Here is a 22,890-nt window from a genome sequence, read left to right as displayed (position 1 = left end):
ATCAAATTATGAGAGACTCAAGTAGTCAGCCTGTTTCACAATGTGGAAATATCTAATACCAGATGGCATAGCTTTAAGGGGGCAGAGTATAGAGGAAATGTGCAGGGAAATGTTTTATACAGAGAGTGGAGGGTGCCAGAGAGAGTGGTGGAAGCAGATAGGGGCTTTTAGACAGGCAGGGAATTGGAGAATAGAAACATGAGGAGTGATTTTAGAGGTGTATAAAACCATGAAGAGCATAGGTATGCATGTAGTCTTTACCCCCAGGGTTGGGGAATCAAGAACCAGAGGGCACAGGTAAAAGAGGAGGGGTGCCTGAGAGGCATCTTTTCACATAATAGATGGCGAGCTGCCAGTGGAAGTGGTTGAGACAGGTATGTTAACGACATTTAAACGACAGGTGCATAGATAGGAAAGGTTTAGAGCAGGGGTTTCCAACCTGAGATCCTCAGACCCCTTGGTTAATGATAGGGGTCCATGGCATAAAAAAGGTTGTGAACCCCTGGTTTAGAGGGATATGGGCCTGCATGGGAATACTGGTCAACGTGGATTGGTCGGGCCATAGGGCCTGTTACCATGCTTTTTGACTGTATGAGAGACATGCATCACATGTGGACATCACAGTCGGCACAGACGCTGTGGGTCAAAGGGCGTGTTCTTGGTGCTGTAATGTCCCTCCACCCTCCCTCTGTGCCCCATCCCATCACTGGTGGCAAGCACCCTGAGCTGATTCACCGGGCCCGCTGAACGGTTTGGTTGATGCCCTGCAGAAACCCACGACAGTCCTGACAGCTGACCTGCAGCGGCAGCAGGAGGAGCTGGAGAGAAAGGCAGCTGAACTGGACCGGAAGGAGCGGGAGTTACAGAACGCATCCGCCTCCTCGGTGGGTGAGTCACACATGCCTAATCCCCCACTTCTCCCGCTGTCTTGACCTGAAGGGTGTGGCCGTGCTGGAGGGGGTGCAGGAAAGACCCCCAGGAATGATGCCAGGAACCAGAGAGTTTGAGTAACCTGGAGAGGCTGGATAGATTGGGGCTGTTTTCCCTGGAGTGAAGGAAGCTGAAGGGTGACCTGATAGAGGTTTATAAAATCACGAGGGGCATAGATAAGGTGGGTGGTAGGGCAGGGAAGGTCAGTTTGAAACGAGCTTGAACAGGTTTAAAATGCAAGAGGAAGAATGTAAAGGGAAACTTGATGGGCAACTTTCTCAGACAGAGGGTGGAATGAGGTGCCAGCGGAAGTAGCAGAGGGGGTTACAATTACGTTTATTTGGATGGATACATGCATAGGAATTGGGCTTCCCCCAGGACCCACGGGTAATCATCCCTGACAGAACTGATGAACTGTGTAGCCCATTAGCTGTAGGAGCAGAGTTAGACTACTTGGCCCATTGAGTCTGCTCTGCCATTCCATTATGACTGATTTATTTTCCCTCTCAACCCCATTCTCCTACCTTCTTTCCATGACACTTAGTAATCGAAAATCTGTCAACCTCCACTTTAAATATACCCAGTGACTTGGCCTCCACAGCTGTCTGTGGCAATGAATTCTACAAATTCTCCACTCTCTGGCGAAAGAAGTCCCTCCTCATCTCTGTTCTAAAGGAACATCCCTCTATTTTGAGGCTCTGCTCTCTGGTCCTAGACTCCCCCACTGTTGGAAACATCCTTTCCACGTCCACTCTATCTAGGCCTTTTAATATCTGGTAGGTTTCAATAGGATTACCCCAGCCCCCATTCTTCTAAACTCTACCAAGATTGGTCCCACATGTTAACCCTTTCATTCCCGGAATAATTGTCGTGAACCTCCTTTGGGCCCTCTCCAATGTAGCGCATCCTTCGGAGCCTGTGCCTTCTGATCTTAGACTCTCCCACTATTGGAAACACCTTCTTCGCTCTATGCAGACCTTTCACTAAGGCCAGCCAGCCCATCCACCCAGGAAACAGAACATTATAGCATAGTACAGGCCCTTTGGCCAGCAGTGTTTTGCCAACCTTTTAACCTACTCTCAAATCAATCTAACCCTTCCCTCCTACATAGCCCTCCATTTTTCTGTCATTCATGTGCTTCGGAGTTTATTAAATGTCCCTAATCTATCTGCCTCTAACACTACTCCTGGCAGGATATTCCTCCAATCACCTTAAACTTATGCTCCCTCATTTTAGCCATTTCTACCCTGGGACTTGGCTATTTGTTAGAATAACCACAATATGAGCCATGGTCTGTGGTTTAAGTTTAATAATGATTGTTTATATTTGCAGGAACTGTGAATAACTGGCCCCCGCTGCCCTCGTTCTGCCCCATGAAGCCCTGTTTCTATCATGACATCAAGGGGGAGATTCCCCAAGACCTGCAGAAGACAGTCACCATCATGTATTATGTATGGATGTGTGAGTACCCATAAACCAGTTCACCTTTTGCATAGAGATGGCTCACTGCATTACACACGGCCACTGCACATTTCAACCGTCTTCTCGCAGCTCCCATCGGGCAGGAGTTACTGAAGCCTGAAGTCCCATACCACCAGGTTCAGTAACAGCAATTTACCTTTAACCATTTGGTTCTTGAATCAACTGGTACAACCCAAACCGCTACCTCTGTACAGCAACACTGTGACCACATTGCACTGCCACAGATTTTTTCTCATTTAAGTATCTGATGCTACGTACCTGTGATGCTGCTGCAAGTACGTTTTTCATTGCACCTTTACATGCATGGACTTGTGCAGCTGACAATCTTGATTTTGACCACGAGCTTCTAACCAACCCACCCTGGATATTCATAATCAAAGACACCACCTGCCCCAGATATTCCCTCTTCTCCCAACAATGTCAAAACAAGAAGTTCCTCGTATATCCCCCTTAAACTTTCCCCCACTCATCTTAAAGCTGTGCCCTCTAGTGTTTAACATTACCCCCTGATAAAAGGACACTGATTATATCTGCCTCATAATTTTATAAGTCTCTATCAGATCTCCCCTCAGCCTCTGATGCTCCAGAGAAAATAACACAAATTTGTCCAACCTCTCTTTATAGCTCATGGCCTCTAACCAGGCAGCTTCCTGCATCTTCTCTAAAGCTTCAACATCCTTCCTGCAATGGGAATAACTGAATGACTGAATGCAATTTTCCAGAGGTCCTATAATTTTCATCCCTTTTGAACTTAACCCTGTCATCTTGTACCTCTGCCATCCAGCATTTGTCATTTCGTTACCAGGAGAATAGGCTATGCATCTACGCCTTTCATAACCTGATAAACCTCTGTGGCAGGGGTTCCCAACTTTTTTTTATGCAGTGGACACCTACCAAGGGTTCTGTGAACCCCTGCTCTGTGGAGTCTCCCCTCAGCTTCTTCCTCTCCATAGAAAACAACCAAGTTTGTCCAATCTCTCCTTATAGTTCATGCCCTCTCATCCAGGCAGCATCTTGATGATTCTCTTCTGCAACCTCCCCAAAGCCTCCACGTCCTCCCAGTAATGGGGACGACCAGAACTGCACACAGTACTCCAAATCTGGCTAAGTCTTACACAGCTGCAGCATGACTTGGTAACTTCTGTACTCAACGCATTGACCAGTGAAAGGAAGCGTGATATACATAAAAACACACAGTGAAATGTGACCAACACAGTCCGAGGATTGGGCCGGGGGCAGCCCACGATTCCAGCGCAACGTAGCTTGCCCACCTCACTAACCCTAACCATTACATCTTTGGAATGTGAAAGGAAACCAGAGCACCTGTAGGAAACCCACATAGTCATGGGGAGAACCACGCACTCCTTATAGATGGCGGCAGGAACTGAACGACAACTACCGATCGATTACTGGCACTGTAAAGCTTTGTGCTAACTGCTATGCTACTATGCTGTCCTCCCTATCAACCACCAGATTCTCATCTGTACTGATCCCACTTCCCAGCACTTGATCTGTAGGCTTGTTTGCCTTGGTGATTCCTTCCCAGATAATCTGTCCTTTGCGAGGCTTCTTGTAGGCTGGCATAGTGTTGGTGAGGAAGGCATTTGTGATTGGTGAGTGTCCCTCTTTGCCTGTGTCCACAGTGAGTGCCATAGTGCTGTTCGTCAATCTGCTGGGGAGCCTTGCCTGGTTCATGGTCAGCGTGGAGCAGGGTACACACTTCGGCCTCTCCATCCTCTGGCTGCTGCTCTTCACGCCCTGTTCCTTCACCTGCTGGTACAGACCCATCTACAAGGCGTTCAGGTAACTGTCTGCGCTGTGTAGCGGAGAGGGCAGGGCCTTTTCACCCAACACGAATACGGCACTGCGCATGGTCGAAGAGTGAGAGGGACGGCATGAAAGTAGGCCCTTTGGCCCAGACACACAGAGATACAGGTGCAACACACTTCACTGGAGGTCCATGTCATTGCAGCCATGAGGCAGTGGCTCTACCTATGCATCTGTGCTGGGAATGTTCTCAGTAAATGCCAACATACTCCACAGAAACCCCTGTAAATACCGACACCCTCCCCGGGACCCCCATGAAAACAGACTCATGCTCCGAGACCCCCTATAAATACCAACACACTCCCCAGGACCCTCTGTAAATACTGACACACTACCCTGGGACCCCTGAAAATACCAATAGACTCCCTGGGACCACTTGTGAATTCTAACATATTCCCCAGGACACTTTGTGAATACTGATACACTTCCTGCAACCCTTTAAATACCAGTACATTCCAGGGAACCCTGTGAAATCTGACACCCTCCTTGGGACCCCAGTAAATACAGACACATTCCCCGTGGGCCCCCCAATAGATAGTGACAGAAGTGGTCTGCCACTTTCTTCCTTTCTACCCTGTGTGTTAGGGCGGTTCCAACGTATCACCTGCTTACTGCTGCCACCTAGTGTTAGAAGCCCTGTGCCACAACTTAGCAGCGTTGGGTCTGGTGTCCAGGTTGTGTAAGGTCTGTTTCCTTTCTTTCCTTTGCAGGAGTGACAGCTCATTCAACTTCTTCACCTTCTTCTTCGTGTTCTTCATCCAGGACATTGTCTTTGTTTTAGAGTCAGTGGGGATTCCGGGCTGGGGCTTCTGGTGAGTAGCTGTTAACTGAGGTGCAGTGATGAGGAACAGAATCCTTGGATGATTTCCCTCTCTCTCTCTCTCTCTCACCCCAAGATTATTTGTCTGTGATGGGGAGCAGTAACACTGGCTGATTCCCCCTCTCTCTATAACCTGTTTGAAGTCTCTTGTTCATGTTTGAAAAGAAGGTAGTAAATGGCACATTTAAGAGGCTTTTAAGAGTGTGATTGTCAACATCCAAGACCAACATGTTCCTGTTAGGTTGTGAAGGGTGAACCTAGCAAGTTTAGGGAACCTTGGCTAATGAGAACTAGCAAGGCTCTAGTCAAGAAAATTAAGCATATATTGGGTTGGGATTAAGTGAATCCATGGATGGCTATAAAAAGATCAAGAATACTCAGAAGAAGGAAATCAGATGGGAAAAGGTTGTGTGTGACATGGATCTGGAGGTAGGGTTAGTGAATATCCCAAGAGGTTCTATACCTATATTAAGAGTAAAATTGTGGCCAGGGAGAGAGTAGGTCCCCTTAGAGATCAGCAGGGTATGTCTTGAGCCACAGGAGATGGGTGGGATTTTTAATGAATGTTTCTCCTTGGTACTTAACGGAGGAGAAAATGACGGTTTCTCAAGAGGTTAGGGAAACAAGTGGAGATGAAGTATTGAGGATAAGATCTGCGATGTTATGTTGAAGTTACATAAGATGTTGGTGAGGTCTAATTTGCAGTACCCTCTGCAGTTTTGGTTACCTGTCTGTAGAAAAGATATCAATGAGATTGAAAGAGTACAGGGAAAATTTGCAAGATTGTAGTTGGGTCTTGAGGACCTGAATTATTGGGAAAGGTTGAGTAGGTTAGGACTTTGTTCTGTGGAGCATAGCAGAATGATAGAGGTATGCAAAATTGAGGGCTAAAGATAGGTTAAATGTAAAGATAGGCTTTTTCCACTAAGGTTGGTTGTGACTAGAACTAGGAGTCATAGTATTACAGTGAAAGGCAAAATATTTAAGTGGAACCTGAGAGGGTGGTGAGAATGTGGAACGAGCTGCCAGTAGAAGTGGTGAATGTGGGTTTGATTGCAACATTTAATAAAAGTTTGGTTAAGAACATGGATGGGCAGGGTATGGAGAGATATGGTCCAGGTGCATGTCGATGGGACTAGACACTGACTAAATGGGCTAAAGGACCTGTTCTGTGCAATAGTGCTAGATGATTCTGTTTTAGAGGAAATTATATTATCAGGAGGGAGATATTTTCAGCCTTTCAGTTTATTAAGGTGAATAAATCTCTGGACCCTGACCAGGAGTATCCTCAAGCTTTATGGGAGGATAGAGAAGTCGTTGTGGAGGCCCTTGGAAAAAACTTTGCTTCATCATTAGTCACTGGTGGGGTTCCCAAAGACTGGAAAGTGGCTAATATTGTTCTATTGTTTAAGAAGAGTAGCAAGGACAAGCCAGGGAATTACAGCAACACACACAAAATATTGGAGGAACAGAGTACAGTCGATATTTCGGGCCAGGCCCTTCAGCAGGATTGGAGAAAAGAAAAGAGAAAAAGAGTTAAAAGGGTGGGAGGAGAGGAGGGAGAGACATAAGGTGAATCTGGGAGGGGGAGGGGTGAAATAAAGAACTGGACATGTAGGGAGCAATCCTTGCAGAAAGTGGGGGTGGGTTGAGGGAAAGATGTGCTTGGTGGTGAGATCTCGTTGGAGATGGCGGAAGTTGCGGATAATTATGTGCTGGTCGTGGAGGCTGGTGGGGTGGTAGGTGAGATCAAGAGGAACCCTATCTCTGGTAGGATGGCAGGTGGATGGGGTAAGGCAGACATCTTTGAAATGGAAGAGATGTGGTTGAGGGCAGTGTTGATGCTTGAGGAAGGAAAGCCCCTTTCTTTGAAGGAGGACATCTCCGTTCTGGAATGAAGAGCCTCATCTGAGAGAAGATGCAGTGTAGATGGAGGAATTGAGAGAAGGGGATGGAAGAGGTATAGTCCAGGTAGCTGTGGGTTTGTAATAGACATTAGTAGACATGCTGTCTCCAGAGATAGAGACAGAGAGAGCAAGAAAGGGAAGGGAGGTATCAAAAATGGATCAGGTAAATTTGAGGGCTAGGTGGAAGTTGGTGGCAAAGTGGATGAAATTGACAAGTTCTGCATAGGTGCAGGAAGTTGACTTATCTACTGATCTCAGCTTATCGACTGATGAGGGCAGTAGATGTCTATTTGGACTTCAGTGTGGCCTTTGACAAGGTCCCACACCATAAGCTGGTCTGGAAGATTAGGTCCCAAGGAATCCAGGTAGAGCTAACCAGGGGATTCAAAATTGGTAGGAAGCAATGGGTGGTGGTTGAAGGTTGTTGGTTGGAGTGAAGGCTCGTCATGACTTCCCGTGTGCTGTGGAGGTCAGTATTGGGACCCTAGTTATTCATTATTTATATAAATGATTTGGATGCAAGCGCACAAGATTGGATCAGTAAATTTGTGGATGACATGAAATTAGGAGGTTTTATTGATAGTGAAGAAGATAATCAAAGACTATAGGGGGATCTTGATCAGTTTGGGAAGTGGGCAGAGGAGTGGCAAGTGGATTTCAGTACAGCCAAATACACTGAGCTCAGGAGCTGGGACATTATATTGCAGTTATTAGTGGCTGGTGAGGCTGTGCTTGGAGTTTTGTAGACTGATAATAGGATTTGTTCTACAAGTTACAATGGGTGGGGGTTGTTTATCACCTATGTAAAGAACAGACAGCAATAAGCATGAAAGACTGCATAGAACATCTACAAGATGTTGCTGGGACTTTAGGACTTGAGTTATAGGGAAAATTTGAATAGGTTAGGACTGGAGTGCAGGAGAATGGGGAGAAATTTTATTTAAAAATTGAGGGTTACAGATATGGTGAATGCATTTGTCGTGGTTTCTTGAAATAACCAGAAGACACAGAAAATTCTTCGAGAAGTTTAAGTCTTTATTTGCAAACAAAAGCTGAGACAATTAATGAGCGTGTCACTAATTGTCTGCCGAGCCCTAGTTCACAGTATTCTTTATAGTAATTTCTTATCTTAGTCGCATTAGCATATACTTGTTCTAGTGCCTTGACTGGTCCCCATACCGTCACACCACTCCATAGCCCAAACTTGCTCTAGTCTACTCCCTGGAACACGTGTTCCCCTTCTCGCCCATGACTGGTCCCCATACCATCACACCACTCCACGATCCCGTCTACCACCGTTATCACTACATGCTTACTTTCACTGTTAGCTACGTTCTCAAGGCATTGATGTGTTCAATAGTACAGAGACAATACAGAGATTTCATTCTGGAAATAAGTTGGATACATAGTAAATATAAGGCTGGTTTCTCACTGTTAGCTACTTTCTTAAGGCACTGATGTGTTCAATAGTACAGAGACAATACGGAGATTTCATTCTGGCTAATAAATTGGATACATAGCAAATAGCAAACACAAGGCTGGTTACATAGTTTTGGTTACACAGCAAACAATGCAACTTTATTCTCCAATATATTCTCCCCTTTCAGACCCATAGGGTCTCACACAGAGAAAGAAGACTAAGAGTTCACGCACAAAAGCCCCAATAAAGTCCAGCACTTCTTCCCAAATCTCGGGTTAAACTATAATTTTCTGTGCCAAGACCTCAAGGTATTCTCTCGCTGTTACCCTAGGCCGCTGAGTCAAAAACCTGTCCCTTTGTATCTGAGACAGGGAAAAGAAACTCAGAAGCCCTTACAATCTACTCCCACACTGTCGTTTTGCTCTTGTTCATCCTGCAGGCATTGTAGGCTGTAACAATACTTCTTCGGTGCTTCTTTCTCCGCTAAGCTTGGTTCAGTAATCGCCACGAGCATCGGAAATTGTTTGGTTGCAGCACACACTACAAGAGATTTGAGACAAGGAAGAAAACAGCACAGAACAAGCGCACAGCTCAGCAATACAATACCGACAGTCATTGCCATCTTAGTCAGCCGTGCTCCCCATCCTCCGAGTCTACTTTCTAACCAGTGAAATAACTGATGTCCGAACCCTGCATTCTGTTTAACTCCCTTTCTGAGACTTTTCAACTTATACATTGCCTTAGTAAACGATCCTTCTGGACTAGTGTTATTTGGTATAAAAGTACAACACTGCTCTCCAAACATCACACAAACTCCTCCTTTTTCTGCCAACAGCCAGTCCAATGCTTGTCTATTCTGCCGTGCCATTTTGCTAGTTGCATCTAACTGTTGTCCCAAGGCCTCCAATGCATCATCGGTGCATTGTTGATGAATCTTTGCTGATTGTAATATATATAATTTATCCATTCAACATTCTTAATAGTTCCCATCAAGGGTAGAAATGCTTCAAAGCCTGCAGCAATCTCATTCCTTGCCTTAAATTTGTTAGGTATACCTCTCGGCTGCCCTATACTATCTATCCAAATCGTCGAGTCAGGTTCATATTTTCTCCTTTTTCGCAATCATGTCTGCTGTTCAGAGATATCAGTGTTGAAGTGTACTTCAGGAGATACTATAACTTCTTGAAGTAGCATAACACAGGTACACATACCTGCCCAATTGAGGGGAAGCGTGGATCTCAGACCCCCTTCCTCACCAGGTGTCTGCTAAGGGGATGGTCTGGGCGTCCAATGCACCTTTGGGTGGAGGGGAACCTACTACGTGTCTTTCGTCTGGGATCACATTCCACATCTGAGTGCAGCTACCTCTGAAATGACCCACTGGACGAGCACCTGTCCGCGTAAAACATTCATAGCTCAACTGATATTGCATTATAAGCTGTTCCAGTGTAGGTGTCTGGCTCCTTGTTCCTCCTGTCTGTCTCCTGCTAACTGTTCCTCCGCATCACTTACCTCGGACTCCTCACCTGATTGTCCTTGCGGGACTGCCCTCGTGCAGTGGTTCAGATGGTACCAGGTGGAGCGTCCTTCTACCTGAACTGCGGTGGGTGATGCCTTGGTCACTGTAAAGGGTCCTCCCCTTCTCGGTTCGTTCCACTTTCTCCGAAAAACTCGCACGTAAACCTGGTCTCCTGGTTTGATCGGTCCTTCCCCTTGTACAGTCTCCGGCTCTTTCTGTTTTTCCTGTGCATAAATAGACCTATGTATCATAGTTAGCTGCTGCATGTATTGTTTCAATTCTATTTCCAGTTGTTCCAAACTAGGTCCTTTATACGGCCCTCTCCACTGGGGCACTGGCATGGGCCTCCCAGTGAGCATCTCATGTGGTGTCAGGCATGTCATTCGATTAGTTTGCATGCGGTAACTCATCAATGCTAACGGTAAAGCATCGACCCAATTAAGTTTAGTGTCTGCACAGATTTTGTTCAGTTTGGCTTTCAGGGTTCCATTAATTCTCTCTACCATGCCCTGCGACTGAGGGTGATATACACATCCAAATCTTTGCTTTATCCTCAGCACTTGTAGTACCAATTTGACCACTTTCTGGATAAAAGCTGAACCATTGTCTAAGCTAACTTCTGAAGGTATTCAAAACCTTGGGATCACTTCATTTGTCAGAAATTTTACCACTGTCTCTGCCCCTTGATCTTTCGAAGGTACCACCTCCACCTATCTGCTAAATCGATCAATTACTACCAGCATGTATCTTTTCCCTCTCACTGTCTTTATCATGTCTACATAATCGATCACTAGATGTTTAAATGGTCCTTCAGGTGCGGGAATGTGACCTATTGGGGTTGTAATTTCCTTCTGAACATTATTCTGTGCGCATACCTCGCACTATGACAAGACAAAGTCCACTGAAGCCTGTAAATAAGGCGACCAAAAACCATCCTTCTTTATTTTCTTTATCACTTCCCCCCTTGCACAATGGTCAATCCCAAGCGCTTCTGAAATCAGAAACGTCAGTAGAGGGGTGGGCACTACCAGCAAACCATCTTCCATGCTCCACAAGCCTTCCGGGTTCTGCTTGACCCCCCTTCATCTCCACATTGTCTGTTCTGCCAAAGTTGCCTTACCTTGTATTTCAATTAGGTCCTCTACGTCAGGTTCTGGAGCTAGGCTTACCTGGGGGGCAATGACAGCTGATGTACATCCAGACGCTTTTCTAGCTGCCTCGTCCGCAGCTTGATTTCCCTTTGTTATTACATCATTTCCCTTTTTATGTGCCTGGCATTTTACTATAGCCAATGCTTTAGGTTTCATCATCGCTCTTATTAAGTCTAGAATTTGCTGACAATGGTGTATGGGATCTCCACTGCTTTTTTAAAAACCTCTCTGTGTCCTCTGTGCGCCAGCTTCTCTAACAGAGTTATAGTGTCCTGCTCACACTGTTCCTTACTGTGGGAGCAAATCAACAGGTCTTCCACATACTGTAACAATGTACTTTCCAATGGTATGCCCTCTAGGTCTGCCTTTAACACCTGATTGAAAACACGTGGTGAATGTTTAAACCCTTGCGGCATTCTGGTATAGGTATGCTGAGCACCTCTAAGTAAATGCAAACAGATACTGACACTGGTCGGCCAGAGGAATGCTGAAGAAAGCCGAACACAAATCAATCACTGAAAAGTAACTTGCTTCTGGCGGAACATTAGTCAAAAGCGTGTGTGGGTTGGGGACTACCGCTGGCCAGTCCTCTACCACGTCATTTACCGCTCGCAAATCATGCACCAATCTCCACTTAGATTTATCTGCTTTTAAGACCGGCAGCAACGGGGTATTGCATGGACTGTTTGTTCTTTTAAGCACTCCTGCTTCAAGCAACCCCTGCACTGTTGATGCTATTCCCTCTTCTGCTTCTGGTCTTAGAGGGTATTGTGGTCTCCTGGGTGGAATTGCTCCCTTTTTCAGCCTTATTTTCACCGAACTAGCTGTTTTTATTTTCCCTACGTCCGTGTCATGCTGCGACGTCAGAATAGATGGCAACTCATTTAACCTTCTATCTTTCTGCTGGCCTCTCTCCTTTCCCAGCAATGGCATGTGTGGTTGGGGAGTTATTTCGACCTCTTTCATTGTCCCTACCATATCTACGCTTACCATTATTTTAATGCAATTGTTGTCTTCTGATATCCACACCTCCGGCGTGATTTTCCTCCACACTGTTACGGTTTCAGCACTCTTAACTAAGGGTCCTAAGTCTTTAGACTGATATCCCTTGTATACCAACAACGTTACGTGGGGCGCAGCCTCCAGTATCCTGTACCATTTTTCTAAAAAGGTGTTCCACTTAACTTGTAAAGCTGCCCCTTGCTTTCCAATTATCACAGCCTCCCCTTCCAGGTGCTGTTGGGTACATGCCTCCACGTGCCATCTCTCCTCTAACTCCCTGGTCTGAGTCTCATCAAAAATCACTGTACAATGTAGCTCAAATGTGGGCATTACAGCCCTGGGTAATATAGCCTGCACGCCCTTTTTCCATTTTTCCCAGGTTTCCTGAATCTGATCTGCGATGTCTCCTATCCAAAAGACATTAGCCTTCTTGTCTTCTCGCAATATCGATTGAGCACCTGCTCTTTCCACACTCAGCCCATTTCTGGTGCATTCTAACTTTAATTCCAGTTTCAATAAGGCATCTCTGCCTAACAAATTAATCAGAGTTCCTTTAGATACTAGCACTGGGAAAACAATTCCTTTATTTCCCATTCTCAACTGCACTGGAGCCGTGCACTGTGTCAACTGTGTTTTCCTCGAGAACCCTACTGTCTTAATAAACCTTACTGACATGGGAAGGTGAAGGGCATACTGTGGCTGTACACAAGTGTACGTGGCTCCAGTATCTATCATCATTGGTGTCAGTTGCCCTTCTAACGTAACCTGAACAATGGGTTCCTCTTCTGCCTCCCTTGTTATCATTGGGTAATGTCCCTTCCCACTCGAGTTCTCGGGGCACCCCTAATACCTTGCATAGGGGTTCACAGGTCCGCTTGGGCCTGTGGGGGCTGGTCCTTGGCTAAACTTTAGTTCCCTTCTTATCGGTTCCTGCTGGTGTGTGATAGGCCATGGTGTAAACGGACAATCTCTTCTCATGTGACCTGGCTGATGACATCCCCAGCACAATCTCTCTACCTCTCTTTCCCCCTGTTTCCTCACTGGTCCCCTCTGCCCATAGCTCCTCTGTCCCCCTCCTTGGGACTTCCAGTCCTGTCTGGGCTGTTTGAATTTAGTCTGTTCCTGATAGGGCATTTGTGGGAATGCTCCTCCAAAGACGTTGATTATTGGCATGGGGTTTTCCGGCCCTTGTCTTACAGTATGATCGGTTCCTCCATATAGCGGTTCTTCATCCAGTTCGATGGCTGTACTCGGACCGGTGGTTGCTGGCAGCATCTTTTTGCTTTTCTCTTTTTCCTTCTTTTTGAGTTCTTCGAGCTGCATTTGTATTAGCTTTCTTTGCACCTCTTCTTTCTGCTCAGCCAACCTTCGTTTGTCTTTCCGGTATTTCTCAACTGCATGGACTATGTGGTCTCTGAATTCTTGTGGGGTCATTGACGTCAGACCAACCACTTCCTCCAGTTTGGATTTAACTTGCGGAGGCATTACATCCAAAATGCTATGTCGGAACAGTGAGGTCATAAATAATCTATTTTCCACTTCTTGCTCAGTCTCCAGTCTCCACCTTTTCAACTGGTTTTCTACATAGGCTGCTGGGTTTTCAGTGTCTCCCAGTGGATCCCCCTTTAAGGCTTTGGGGTCCACTTTGGGTGGATAAAGCTTCCTGAGGGCCTGCCATACCCCCTGCCTCACTCTGTCAAACCCGTCTCTGTCAGTTCTCGGGTCGTTCGGGTTTATTATGCCAGCCATTTCCATTAGTTCGTTGAATTTGGAGGTTCCTATCAACCTTATCAATAGTGCCTTTAAATCTCCCATAGCCAATAATCGTCCTGCTGTTTCTTCTTCAAAGGCTCTAATCCATTTCCCTGCTCCTTCATGTAGACTGGGCAGAGAGTTTTTCAGCCCTTCTAGGCCGTGGGATCCCCAAGGGATATACTGCACTTGTCCTGATTCTTTTACTAACAACGGCATCATTCTTCCTCCTTCTTCCCATCTGCCCTGGCTCTCCTCCTCGCCTGACTCCCCATCCGTCTCAGGGTATGTCTTTACTGCCTCCCACACAAATTTCTCCAGGGTCCTCTTCTTCCCTCGGTCTCCCTGTGGAGTCCTTCCTTTCTGTCCTGATTCAATACTTGGTCGGCCCCTGGAGTACTTTTCACATCTCCTCTGGCAATTCCCTCTCAGTAACTTCTCCCTGCATGTTTACTGTACCCATCAGCATGGGGCACTGCTTAGGGGTTCCTTCCCCATAATAGGGAGGGGGCCTTTCTGCTTCTTTCACATCCGGGTATGGAGCTGAAGCCAGCTTCTCACTGTACCTTCCTCTCTCTCTAACAGGCTGTTTCTCCAGCACCTTAGTGTCTTCCTCGCTTGTAATCAATATTCTACCTGTCCTCCTCAGCCTCTCTCCCTCCGTTCTGAAGAGTTTTAGCACTTCCATTTCTCGTTCTCTTTTTTGCTCTCTTTTCTTAGATTTATCTTTTGGTTTGTAATTTTTAATTAGCGCCTCCATTTCTTCACACAAGCATACATCAAACGTTCCTTCTCTTGGCCATTTTGTGACCGGGTTCTTGGTTCTTTTTTCCCATTTTTTTTCTGAAGTTTTTGTGATCTCACTTTTATTTACCGGGAATTTTTTGCTCAGAATCTCTACTGCCGTTCCTTTATCTGTCATGTTGTTCTCTCTTTTTAAGGTATTTCAGTGATTCACAGTTCATTTACAGGATAATACTATTTACTCTAATTCTATGCCTAGTCTATCGTCTTATCATCTATCTACCAGCGCTTTAAACTATATATTGGACTGTCCTTGTTTCCTATTCCGTTCTGCCCGTGCAGACCTCTACTTAGAGCGGTATCCGCAGAACTTTCTCTTTGCACCTCGTCTATTCAGACCCTTATCTCTTAAGGCGGTATCCACGAGGATTTTCTCTTTGCACCTCTTCTATTCAAACCCTTATCTCTTAAGGCAGTATCCACGAGGATTTTTCTACTTTTCCTTTCCCTGCCCGTTCAGACCTTCGTTTCATACGAAGCGGTATCCACAGGGACTTACCAACACCACGTGGAATTTTTCTTCACTTAATTTCTTATTAGCTTATTCGTACTTACCCCCACTGCAGTGTTCTCGATCAATCCTCTGAGCCTCCTGTTAACCCCCAATTCTGCCAGATTCTTTGGACCGGAGAGACCCTTCGGCAGTGGTTCCACACTTCTGAGTCCCCGAGACCTCCCCAAAACCAACAGAATTTTTAGTCCAAATTGTCACAAAAAGCGCTTACCTTTTGTTTGGGTGCACCCTTAATTCTGTTAGCCCAGTGGGGGTCCCTAGAGGACTGGGAAGCGTCCCCAATCTGCCGTTTCCTTTCCGTGGGTCTCTTTCTGGTCCTGCCGTGGTCGCCAATTTTTGTCGTGGTTTCTTGAAATAACCAGGAGACGCAGAAAATCCTTTGAGAAGTTTAAGTCTTTATTTGCAAACAAAAGCTGAGACAATTAATGAGCGTGTCACTAATTGTCTGCCGAGCCCTAGTTCACAGTATTCTTTATAGTAATTTCTTATCTTAGTCGCATTAGCATATACTTGTTCTAGTGCCTTGACTGGTCCCCATACCGTCACACCACTCCATAGCCCAAACTTGCTCTAGTCTACTCCCTGGAACACGTGTTCCCCTTCTCGCCCATGACTGGTCCCCATACCATCACACCACTCCACGATCCCGTCTACCACCGTTATTGCTACATGCTTACTTTCACTGTTAGCTACGTTCTCAAGGCATTGATGTGTTCAATAGTACAGAGACAATACAGAGATTTCATTCTGGAAATAAGTTGGATACACAGTAAATATAAGGCTGGTTTCTCACTGTTAGCTACATTCTTAAGGCACTGATGTGTTCAATAGTACAGAGACAATACAGAGATTTCATTCTGGCTAATAAATTGGATACATAGCAAATAGCAAACACAAGGCTGGTTACGTAGTTTTGGTTACACAGCAAACAATGCAACTTTATTCTCCAATGCATTCAGATTTATTTGTCCCTCAGATTGGGTAAGACTGGAATTAGAGGTCGTAAGACACAGAAGCAGAACTAGTCCATTCAGTCCATTCAGTTCTGCCTTTCCATCATAGCTGATTTATTATCACTCTCAACTCCATTCTCCTGCCTTCTCCTTGTAACCTTTGATACCCTTAGTAATCAAGAACCTATCAAACTCTGCCTTAAATATAATTAATGTCTTGACCTCCATAGCCATGTGACAATGAAATCCACAGATTCACCACTCCCTGGCTGAAGAAATTATTTGTCATCTCTGTTCTAAAGAAACTTCCTTCTGTTCTGATGCTGTTGCCTCTGGCCTTAAAATTCTCAACTATAGACAACATTCTCCCCACATCCACTCTATCTAAGCCTTTCAATATTCGATAAGTTTCAATGAGATCCCCCTTGATTCTTCTGAGTTCCATTGAGTACATCAAATGCTCTTCATATGCTGACCTTTACATTCCCTGAATCATTCTTGTGAAGCTCCTCTGGATCCACTCCAATGCCAGCACATTTTTTTCTTGGCTAAGGGGCCCAAAGCTGCTCACAGTACTCTAAGTGAGGCCTCACCACTGCCTTAAAGCCTCAGCATTGCATCCTTGCTTTTACTGTATATTCTAGTCCTCTCGAAATGAATGTTAATATTGTGTTTGCCTTCCTTACCACTGACTCAATCTGCAAGTTATCCTTTAGGGAATCCTGCACTAGGACTCCCAAGTCCCTTTTGCCCCTCTGATTTTTAAATTTTCTCCCCATTTAGAAAATAGTCTGCTCCTTTATTCCTTCTACCAAAGTGCATGACCATACACTTCCGCACACTATATTCCATCTGCCACTTCTTTGTCCGTTCTTCCAATTTGTCCAAGTCCTACTGTAGACTCTCTGCTTCCACAATAAAGACAGTTTGGATGGGAGGAGTATGGTGCGCTTTCATTTGGGTGCAGGTGGATGGGACTAGACAGCAGTCCAGGCCAACATGGATTAGATGGGCCAAAAAGCCTGCTGTAGTGCTCTATGACTCCATGACCATTGGCATCGTACCAACAACAGAATGACAGCAGAATTACCCAATTGCCAGCCACCAGTTTGGTCATGTGATTCCAAGCAGCCAGTGGCAGAGCTTGTGGTGCACAGCCTCTCGCCTCTCACTCATCTCTCTCTTTCTCCGACTAGTGGCTGGATTTCTTCGCTATCTGCCTTGAAGAGCAATGCAGCTGTGGGGGCAATTATGATGGTGGTTTCGGTTTTGTTCACTACCTCTGCTGTGATGGGCATCGTGATGCTGAAGAGGGTGAGTCCAGCTACTCCCTGAGGTGGACCACAATCTCCTCCCTCCAACAGCCCCGTCACCCCTCACTCCTCCCCCATCCAATAGCCCACTCCTCCTTCCCTCCCCTTCCCACTCTCCCTTCTCTGCCCTCTTTCTGAGGCACTGCCACGAAGATGGTGGGGAGGGTGGTGTCCATGATGGAGTCAGCTGAATCTACAATCCTCTGCATCCTCATATTATGACTGATGTGTACCTTTGGGCTGTGATTGCTTAATCACCTTTAAATCCAAAAACTGATTGGTCTGTTTAAGAACATTCTGCTCCACAGCCCCTCCACCTCCTTGCAAAGATTTACTTCCTCTGAGCAGTTAGCTCAAACTTATAAGTTTATAGGCTCCTCACCCGAGGAAACACACCCTTATAACAATCTGCTTGAGGAGCTCAGTGGGTTGAGTAGCATCTGTGGGGTCGACTTCAGGAGACTTGATGCAGGGTCTCGACCCAAACCATCAACAGTTTCTTTACTTCCTTCCCCCTCAGATGCTGCTTGACCTGCTGAGTTCTGTCCTTCTGAGTCTCTGCCCTTGAATCCTAGACTCTCCTACTAATGAAACATCTGCTGCACTCTAAGTAGGCCTTTCAGTGTCCAGTAGATTGTAATGAGTTCTTCCCCCTCTCCCTGCTTTATCCTTCTGAGCTCCAGTGAGTACAGGCCCAGAGACATCAGATGCTCCTCACATGTTAAGACTTTTATTCCCAGGATCGTTCTTGAGAACCTCCTCTGGACTCTCTCCAGGGGCAGCAAATCCTTTCTTAGATACGGACCTAAAACTCCTCACAATTTTTCATCATGTGGGCCTTAAATGGCTAATCCCTGATGTGAACCCAGATCTGGGGCTCACCAACCATTAGGAACATTGTGTTTCTAATCTGAACAGAAAATCCGTCATCAGGGACTCCAACTGCCCAGGCCCTGCTCTCTTCTCACTGCTGTGGTGAAGGAGGTGGTACAGGAGCCTCAGACCCACACCACCAGGTTCAGAAACCCTTATTACTCCTCAGACGTCAGGCTCTTGAACCAGAAGGGAGAACTTCACTCGCCCCATCACTGAAATGTTCCCACAACCTATGGACTCACTTTCAAGGACACTTAGAACCATAGAACATTACAGCACAGAAACAGGCCTTTTGGCCCTTCTTGGCTGTGCCAAACCATTTTTCTGCCTAGTCCCACTGACCTGCACCTGGGCCATATCCCTCCAAACCCCTGTCATCCATATACCTGTCCAAGTTTTTCTTAAATGTCAAAAGTGAGCCCGCATTCACCACTTCATCTGGCAGCTCATTCCACACTCCCACCACTCTCTGCATGAAGAAGCCCCCCCCCCCCCCATGTTCCCTTTAAACTTTTCCCCCTTCACCCTTAACCCATGACCTCTGGTTTTTTTCTCCCCTGGCCTCAGTGGAAAAAGCCTGCTTGCATTCACTCTATCTATACCCATCATAATTTTATACACCTCTATCAAATCACCCCTCATTCTCCTACGCTCCAGGGAATAAAGTCCTAACCTATTCAACCTTTCTCTGTAACTCAGTTTCTCAAGTCCCAGCAACATCCTTGTAAACCTTCTCTGCACTCTTTCAACCTTATTACTATCCTTCCTGTAATTCGGTGACCAAAACTGCACACAATACTCCAAATTCGGTCTCACCAATGTCTTATACAACCTCACCATTACATTCCAACTCATACTCAATACTTTGATTTATAAAGGCCAATGTACCAAAAGCTCTCTTTACAACCCTATCTACTTGTGACACCACTTTTAGGGAATTATGTATCTGTATTCCCAGATCCCTCTGTTCTACTGCACTCCTCAATGTCCTATCATTTACCTTGTATGTTCTACCTTGGTTTGACCTTCCAAAGTGCAATACCTCACACTTGTCTGCATTAAACTCCATCTGCCATTTTTCAGCCCATTTCTCCGACTGGTCCAAATCCCTCTGCAAGCTTTGAAAACCTTCCTCACTGTCCACTACACCTCCAATCTTTGTATCATCAGCAAATTTGCTGATCCAATTTGTCACATTATCATCCAGATCATTGATATAGATGACAAATAACAATGGACCCAGCACTGATCCCTGTGGCACACCACTAGTCACAGGCCTCCACTACCACTCTCTGGCTTCTTCCATTGAGCCAACATGTCTAATCTAATTTACTACCTCACTTAGCGACTGAATCTTCCTAGCTAACCTCCCATGCGGGACCTTGTCAAAGGCCTTACTGCAGTCCATGTAGACAACATCCACTGCCTTCCCTTCATCCACTTTCCTGGTAACTTCCTTGAAAAACTGTAATAGATTGGTTAAACATGACCTACCACGCACAAAGCCATGCTGACTGTTTCTAATAAGTTCCTGTCTATCCAAGTACTTACAGATCTTAGTATTCCTTCCAATAATTTACCCATACCGATGTCAAACTTACCGGCCTGTAATTTCCCGGCTTACTTTTTGAGCCTTTTTTAAGCAACGGAACTACATGAGTTATCCTCCAAGCCTCTGGCACCTGACCGGTGGATATCGACATATTAAATATTTCTGCCAGGGCCCCTGCAATTTCAACACTAGTCTCCTTCATCTCATGTTTTCAATATTTGTTTATTTATTTATTATTATTGTTTCTGTCTTTTTGCATTTGCACAGTTTGTTGTCCTTTGCACAGTGGCTGAATGGCTATTTGGTGTGGTCTTTTATTGATTCTATCATGGTTATTATTCTATTATGGATTTATTGAGTATGCCCACAAGAAAATGAATCTCGGGGTTGTATATGGTGACAAAAATGTATTTTCATACAAACTTACTTCAAAATTTCTACAAAATTTTAATGTTTATAGAAACAGCAGAATACAGCAGGAAGAGGCTCCTCAGCCCCTTGAGGCTCTACCATTCAGTGCCACCATGTCCCAAGCCTTGTCTCCTCTTTGCCAGTTCCTTAATTGTTCAAAATGTGACTGCCTCCTCGCCATGAGGCTGTGGTGGGGGGGGTAGGATAAATCAGGAATGACGTGAGGACAGCAGTGTCCGACATTGGAAACTTACAGTAACCGCCAATTCGATGGCGTCTCTGGTGCGGATGGTGTTGTGAAATGAAGCCAGGCTGGGCACTAACTGTCTGTTTGTTCCTCACTCCCTTCTACCCCCTCCCCTACCTTCCTTCCCTGCTCTCTCCCCTCTCCCCCACTCCCAGGTTCACTCCCTGTACCGGCAGACAGGAGCCAGTTTCCAGAAGGCACAGGAGGAGTTGGCGGCTGGAGTGATGTCCAACCCCGCCATGCAGACTGCAGCCTCCAGTGCCGCCAGCGCCGCTGCTCACTCTGCCTTCCAGCGCAACTGAGGGCTGGAGAGGGAGGGGTCGACCCACCCCCAGCCCCGCTGCTCAGCTGCTCTGAAGCCATGGCTTCTGCAGAGGTGAAAGGTCGTGCCAAATGATTCACAACCATATCATGTTTAAAACTTGGATTTTGCTCCCGGTCAGTGGACAGGGAATAGCTTCTCCTGTTCCCTGTCCCCAGTAGGATTCTGGACATTCCCAATCTCCCAGTCGGATTCTGGACATTCCTAGTCCCTTTATATTCCTGAATATTCCCAGTTCTCCTGTAGGTTCCTGGACATTCCTTGCACCCCCCCCCCCCCCCACAAGGATCCTTTCTGAAAGCAGTCGGGTTCCCAGAATTCTGACGTCACCTATGTCTGGAGCCACTGGACTTGGCTGGCTGATGTCCTGCCATTTCCCTACCCCAGTGGCTGCCACCTTGCCCCGCAGCACTGTGTCCAAGCGAGGAGATCCCCTTCCTGATGAATCAGCCTTGGCAGGATGGAGGGAGGAGGGAGGGTAGAGAAACCTGTGATCAGTGACACTCAGGGGGAATAGGTACTCACCAAGGGGGGGTCCTGCCTGCCTCCTTGTGGCCAGCCCCAAAAAGTGCAGCCCTGACATCTGCCACAGGAATCACCCTTTGCAGACCTCTCTGAATCATGCCTGGTAAATCCAGCTTGGCCAAAATTATTCTTGCACTAAACTTGTCACTTGGCTTGGTGAGCTTTCCCCAGAGGTTTAAGCAGACCATTTTCAGAGATGAGTTTTCCATTTACCTTGGTCGTTTTCCTCCTTTGCTCTTGGGAGGTGAGGGGGTGGGGGATGGTGGTGGGGAAGAACTCGCTAGAGTTTGTCTGCTGTAGACGGTAGAGTGGAGCATTTCCCCCTGCCTTCCATCCTGTTTCAATTCTGACCTCTTGCTGAACTTTACCATTCACCATTATGCCCTTAGCTCTCTGGGCTCCCAGGCTCAGAATACCCTACCTGCACCCTCTCCCCATTTCCCGTACTTTGTAACTGGCTCTCCCTCTTTCTCAGACGAGTTGCCCTACTAATCTCACTTGGACAGCATCAAGCACTTTGTTAATCTGTCTTGGGAGGTCTTACTGTATTAAAACTGTTACACTGATCCAAGCTCCTTGTCTTCCTTGCCTGCTGGCTCCTTGAATGATCTCACGCATTCACTTTTACTGACCTTGGATTGTCTGGGCTAGATGCAAGATCCCTCCACCTGATTCCCCCGTCGGTGACCGAATCCCGATCAACAGTGTAGAAATCAAAATGGAACTCAATTTGTAAATCCCCAAAACAAGTGCTTGAATCTCCGAGTCCTAGGGAACAAGCTCTGGGAAACATGATCGGTGTAGATGAGGTACTCTTCTCGATGAAAGCTCTGGGCCCTAAACGTCAGCAATCTCTCTCACACATGCTGCTCGACCTGCTAAGTTCCTTCAGCAGATTGTGTGTTGCTCCAGATCCCTATGTCTGCCATAGACACTTACTGTGCAGAAATAGGCCCTTTGGCCCATCTAATCCATGCTGAACTGTTATTCTGTGTAGCACCTGGACCATAGCACCCCTCTCTTATTCAAAATTCTCTTAAATATTAAAATCAAGCCTGCATCCTTCTCTTCCGCTGACAGCTCGTTCCACACTTTCAGCACTGCCTGAGCGAAGAAATTCTCCCTCAGGTTCCCTGTAAGTATTTCACCCTTTCACTCTTAATCTATAACCTCTAGTTCTAGTCTCACCCAACCTCAGTGGAAAAAGCCTGCTTGCATTTACCCTATCTATGCCCCTCATAATTTTGTATACCTCCTATCAAATTGCCTCTCAGTCTTCCACCAGGGAAAAGATTTCCACCAAGGAAAACACCTGTTCAATGTTTCTCGATAACTCAGCTCCTTAATATCCTTGTAAATTTTCCCTGTACTTTTTCAATCTTGTGTCTTGCTAAATAACAGCATGGACGTGATGGGTTGAAGGGACGTTTTCTGTGCCGTACACATCTTAGAACATAGAATAGAACAGCATAAGCTATGCCTCTGATAATTTTATAAACTTTTAACAGGTTTCCCCTCAGCCTCTGAAACTCCAGAGAAAACAACCTACACTTTTTCAACCTC

At 46.0% G+C, this 22,890-nt stretch overlaps 1 protein-coding gene across 2 annotated transcripts in view; it reads left to right on the top strand.

The window, feature by feature from the left end:
• The window catches only part of LOC140735736 (secretory carrier-associated membrane protein 3-like), a 45,070-nt gene extending 23,177 nt beyond the window's left edge, over positions 1–21,893 (top strand). For both annotated transcript variants that reach the window (XM_073061174.1, XM_073061173.1), the window contains exons 4-9: positions 771–888; positions 2,263–2,391; positions 4,056–4,215; positions 4,950–5,051; positions 17,278–17,395; positions 20,636–21,893. In XM_073061174.1, the coding sequence (XP_072917275.1) occupies positions 771–888; positions 2,263–2,391; positions 4,056–4,215; positions 4,950–5,051; positions 17,278–17,395; positions 20,636–20,782 (774 nt within the window). In that variant the 3' untranslated portion in view covers positions 20,783–21,893. The remainder of the gene's footprint in view (positions 1–770; positions 889–2,262; positions 2,392–4,055; positions 4,216–4,949; positions 5,052–17,277; positions 17,396–20,635) is intronic.
• The last annotated feature ends 997 nt before the right edge of the window (positions 21,894–22,890 follow it).

Source organism: Hemitrygon akajei, chromosome 11 (assembly GCF_048418815.1).
Source record: "Hemitrygon akajei chromosome 11, sHemAka1.3, whole genome shotgun sequence".
Classification (NCBI taxonomy): domain Eukaryota; kingdom Metazoa; phylum Chordata; class Chondrichthyes; order Myliobatiformes; family Dasyatidae; genus Hemitrygon; species Hemitrygon akajei.
This window is presented reverse-complemented; position numbering and strand designations above follow the sequence as displayed.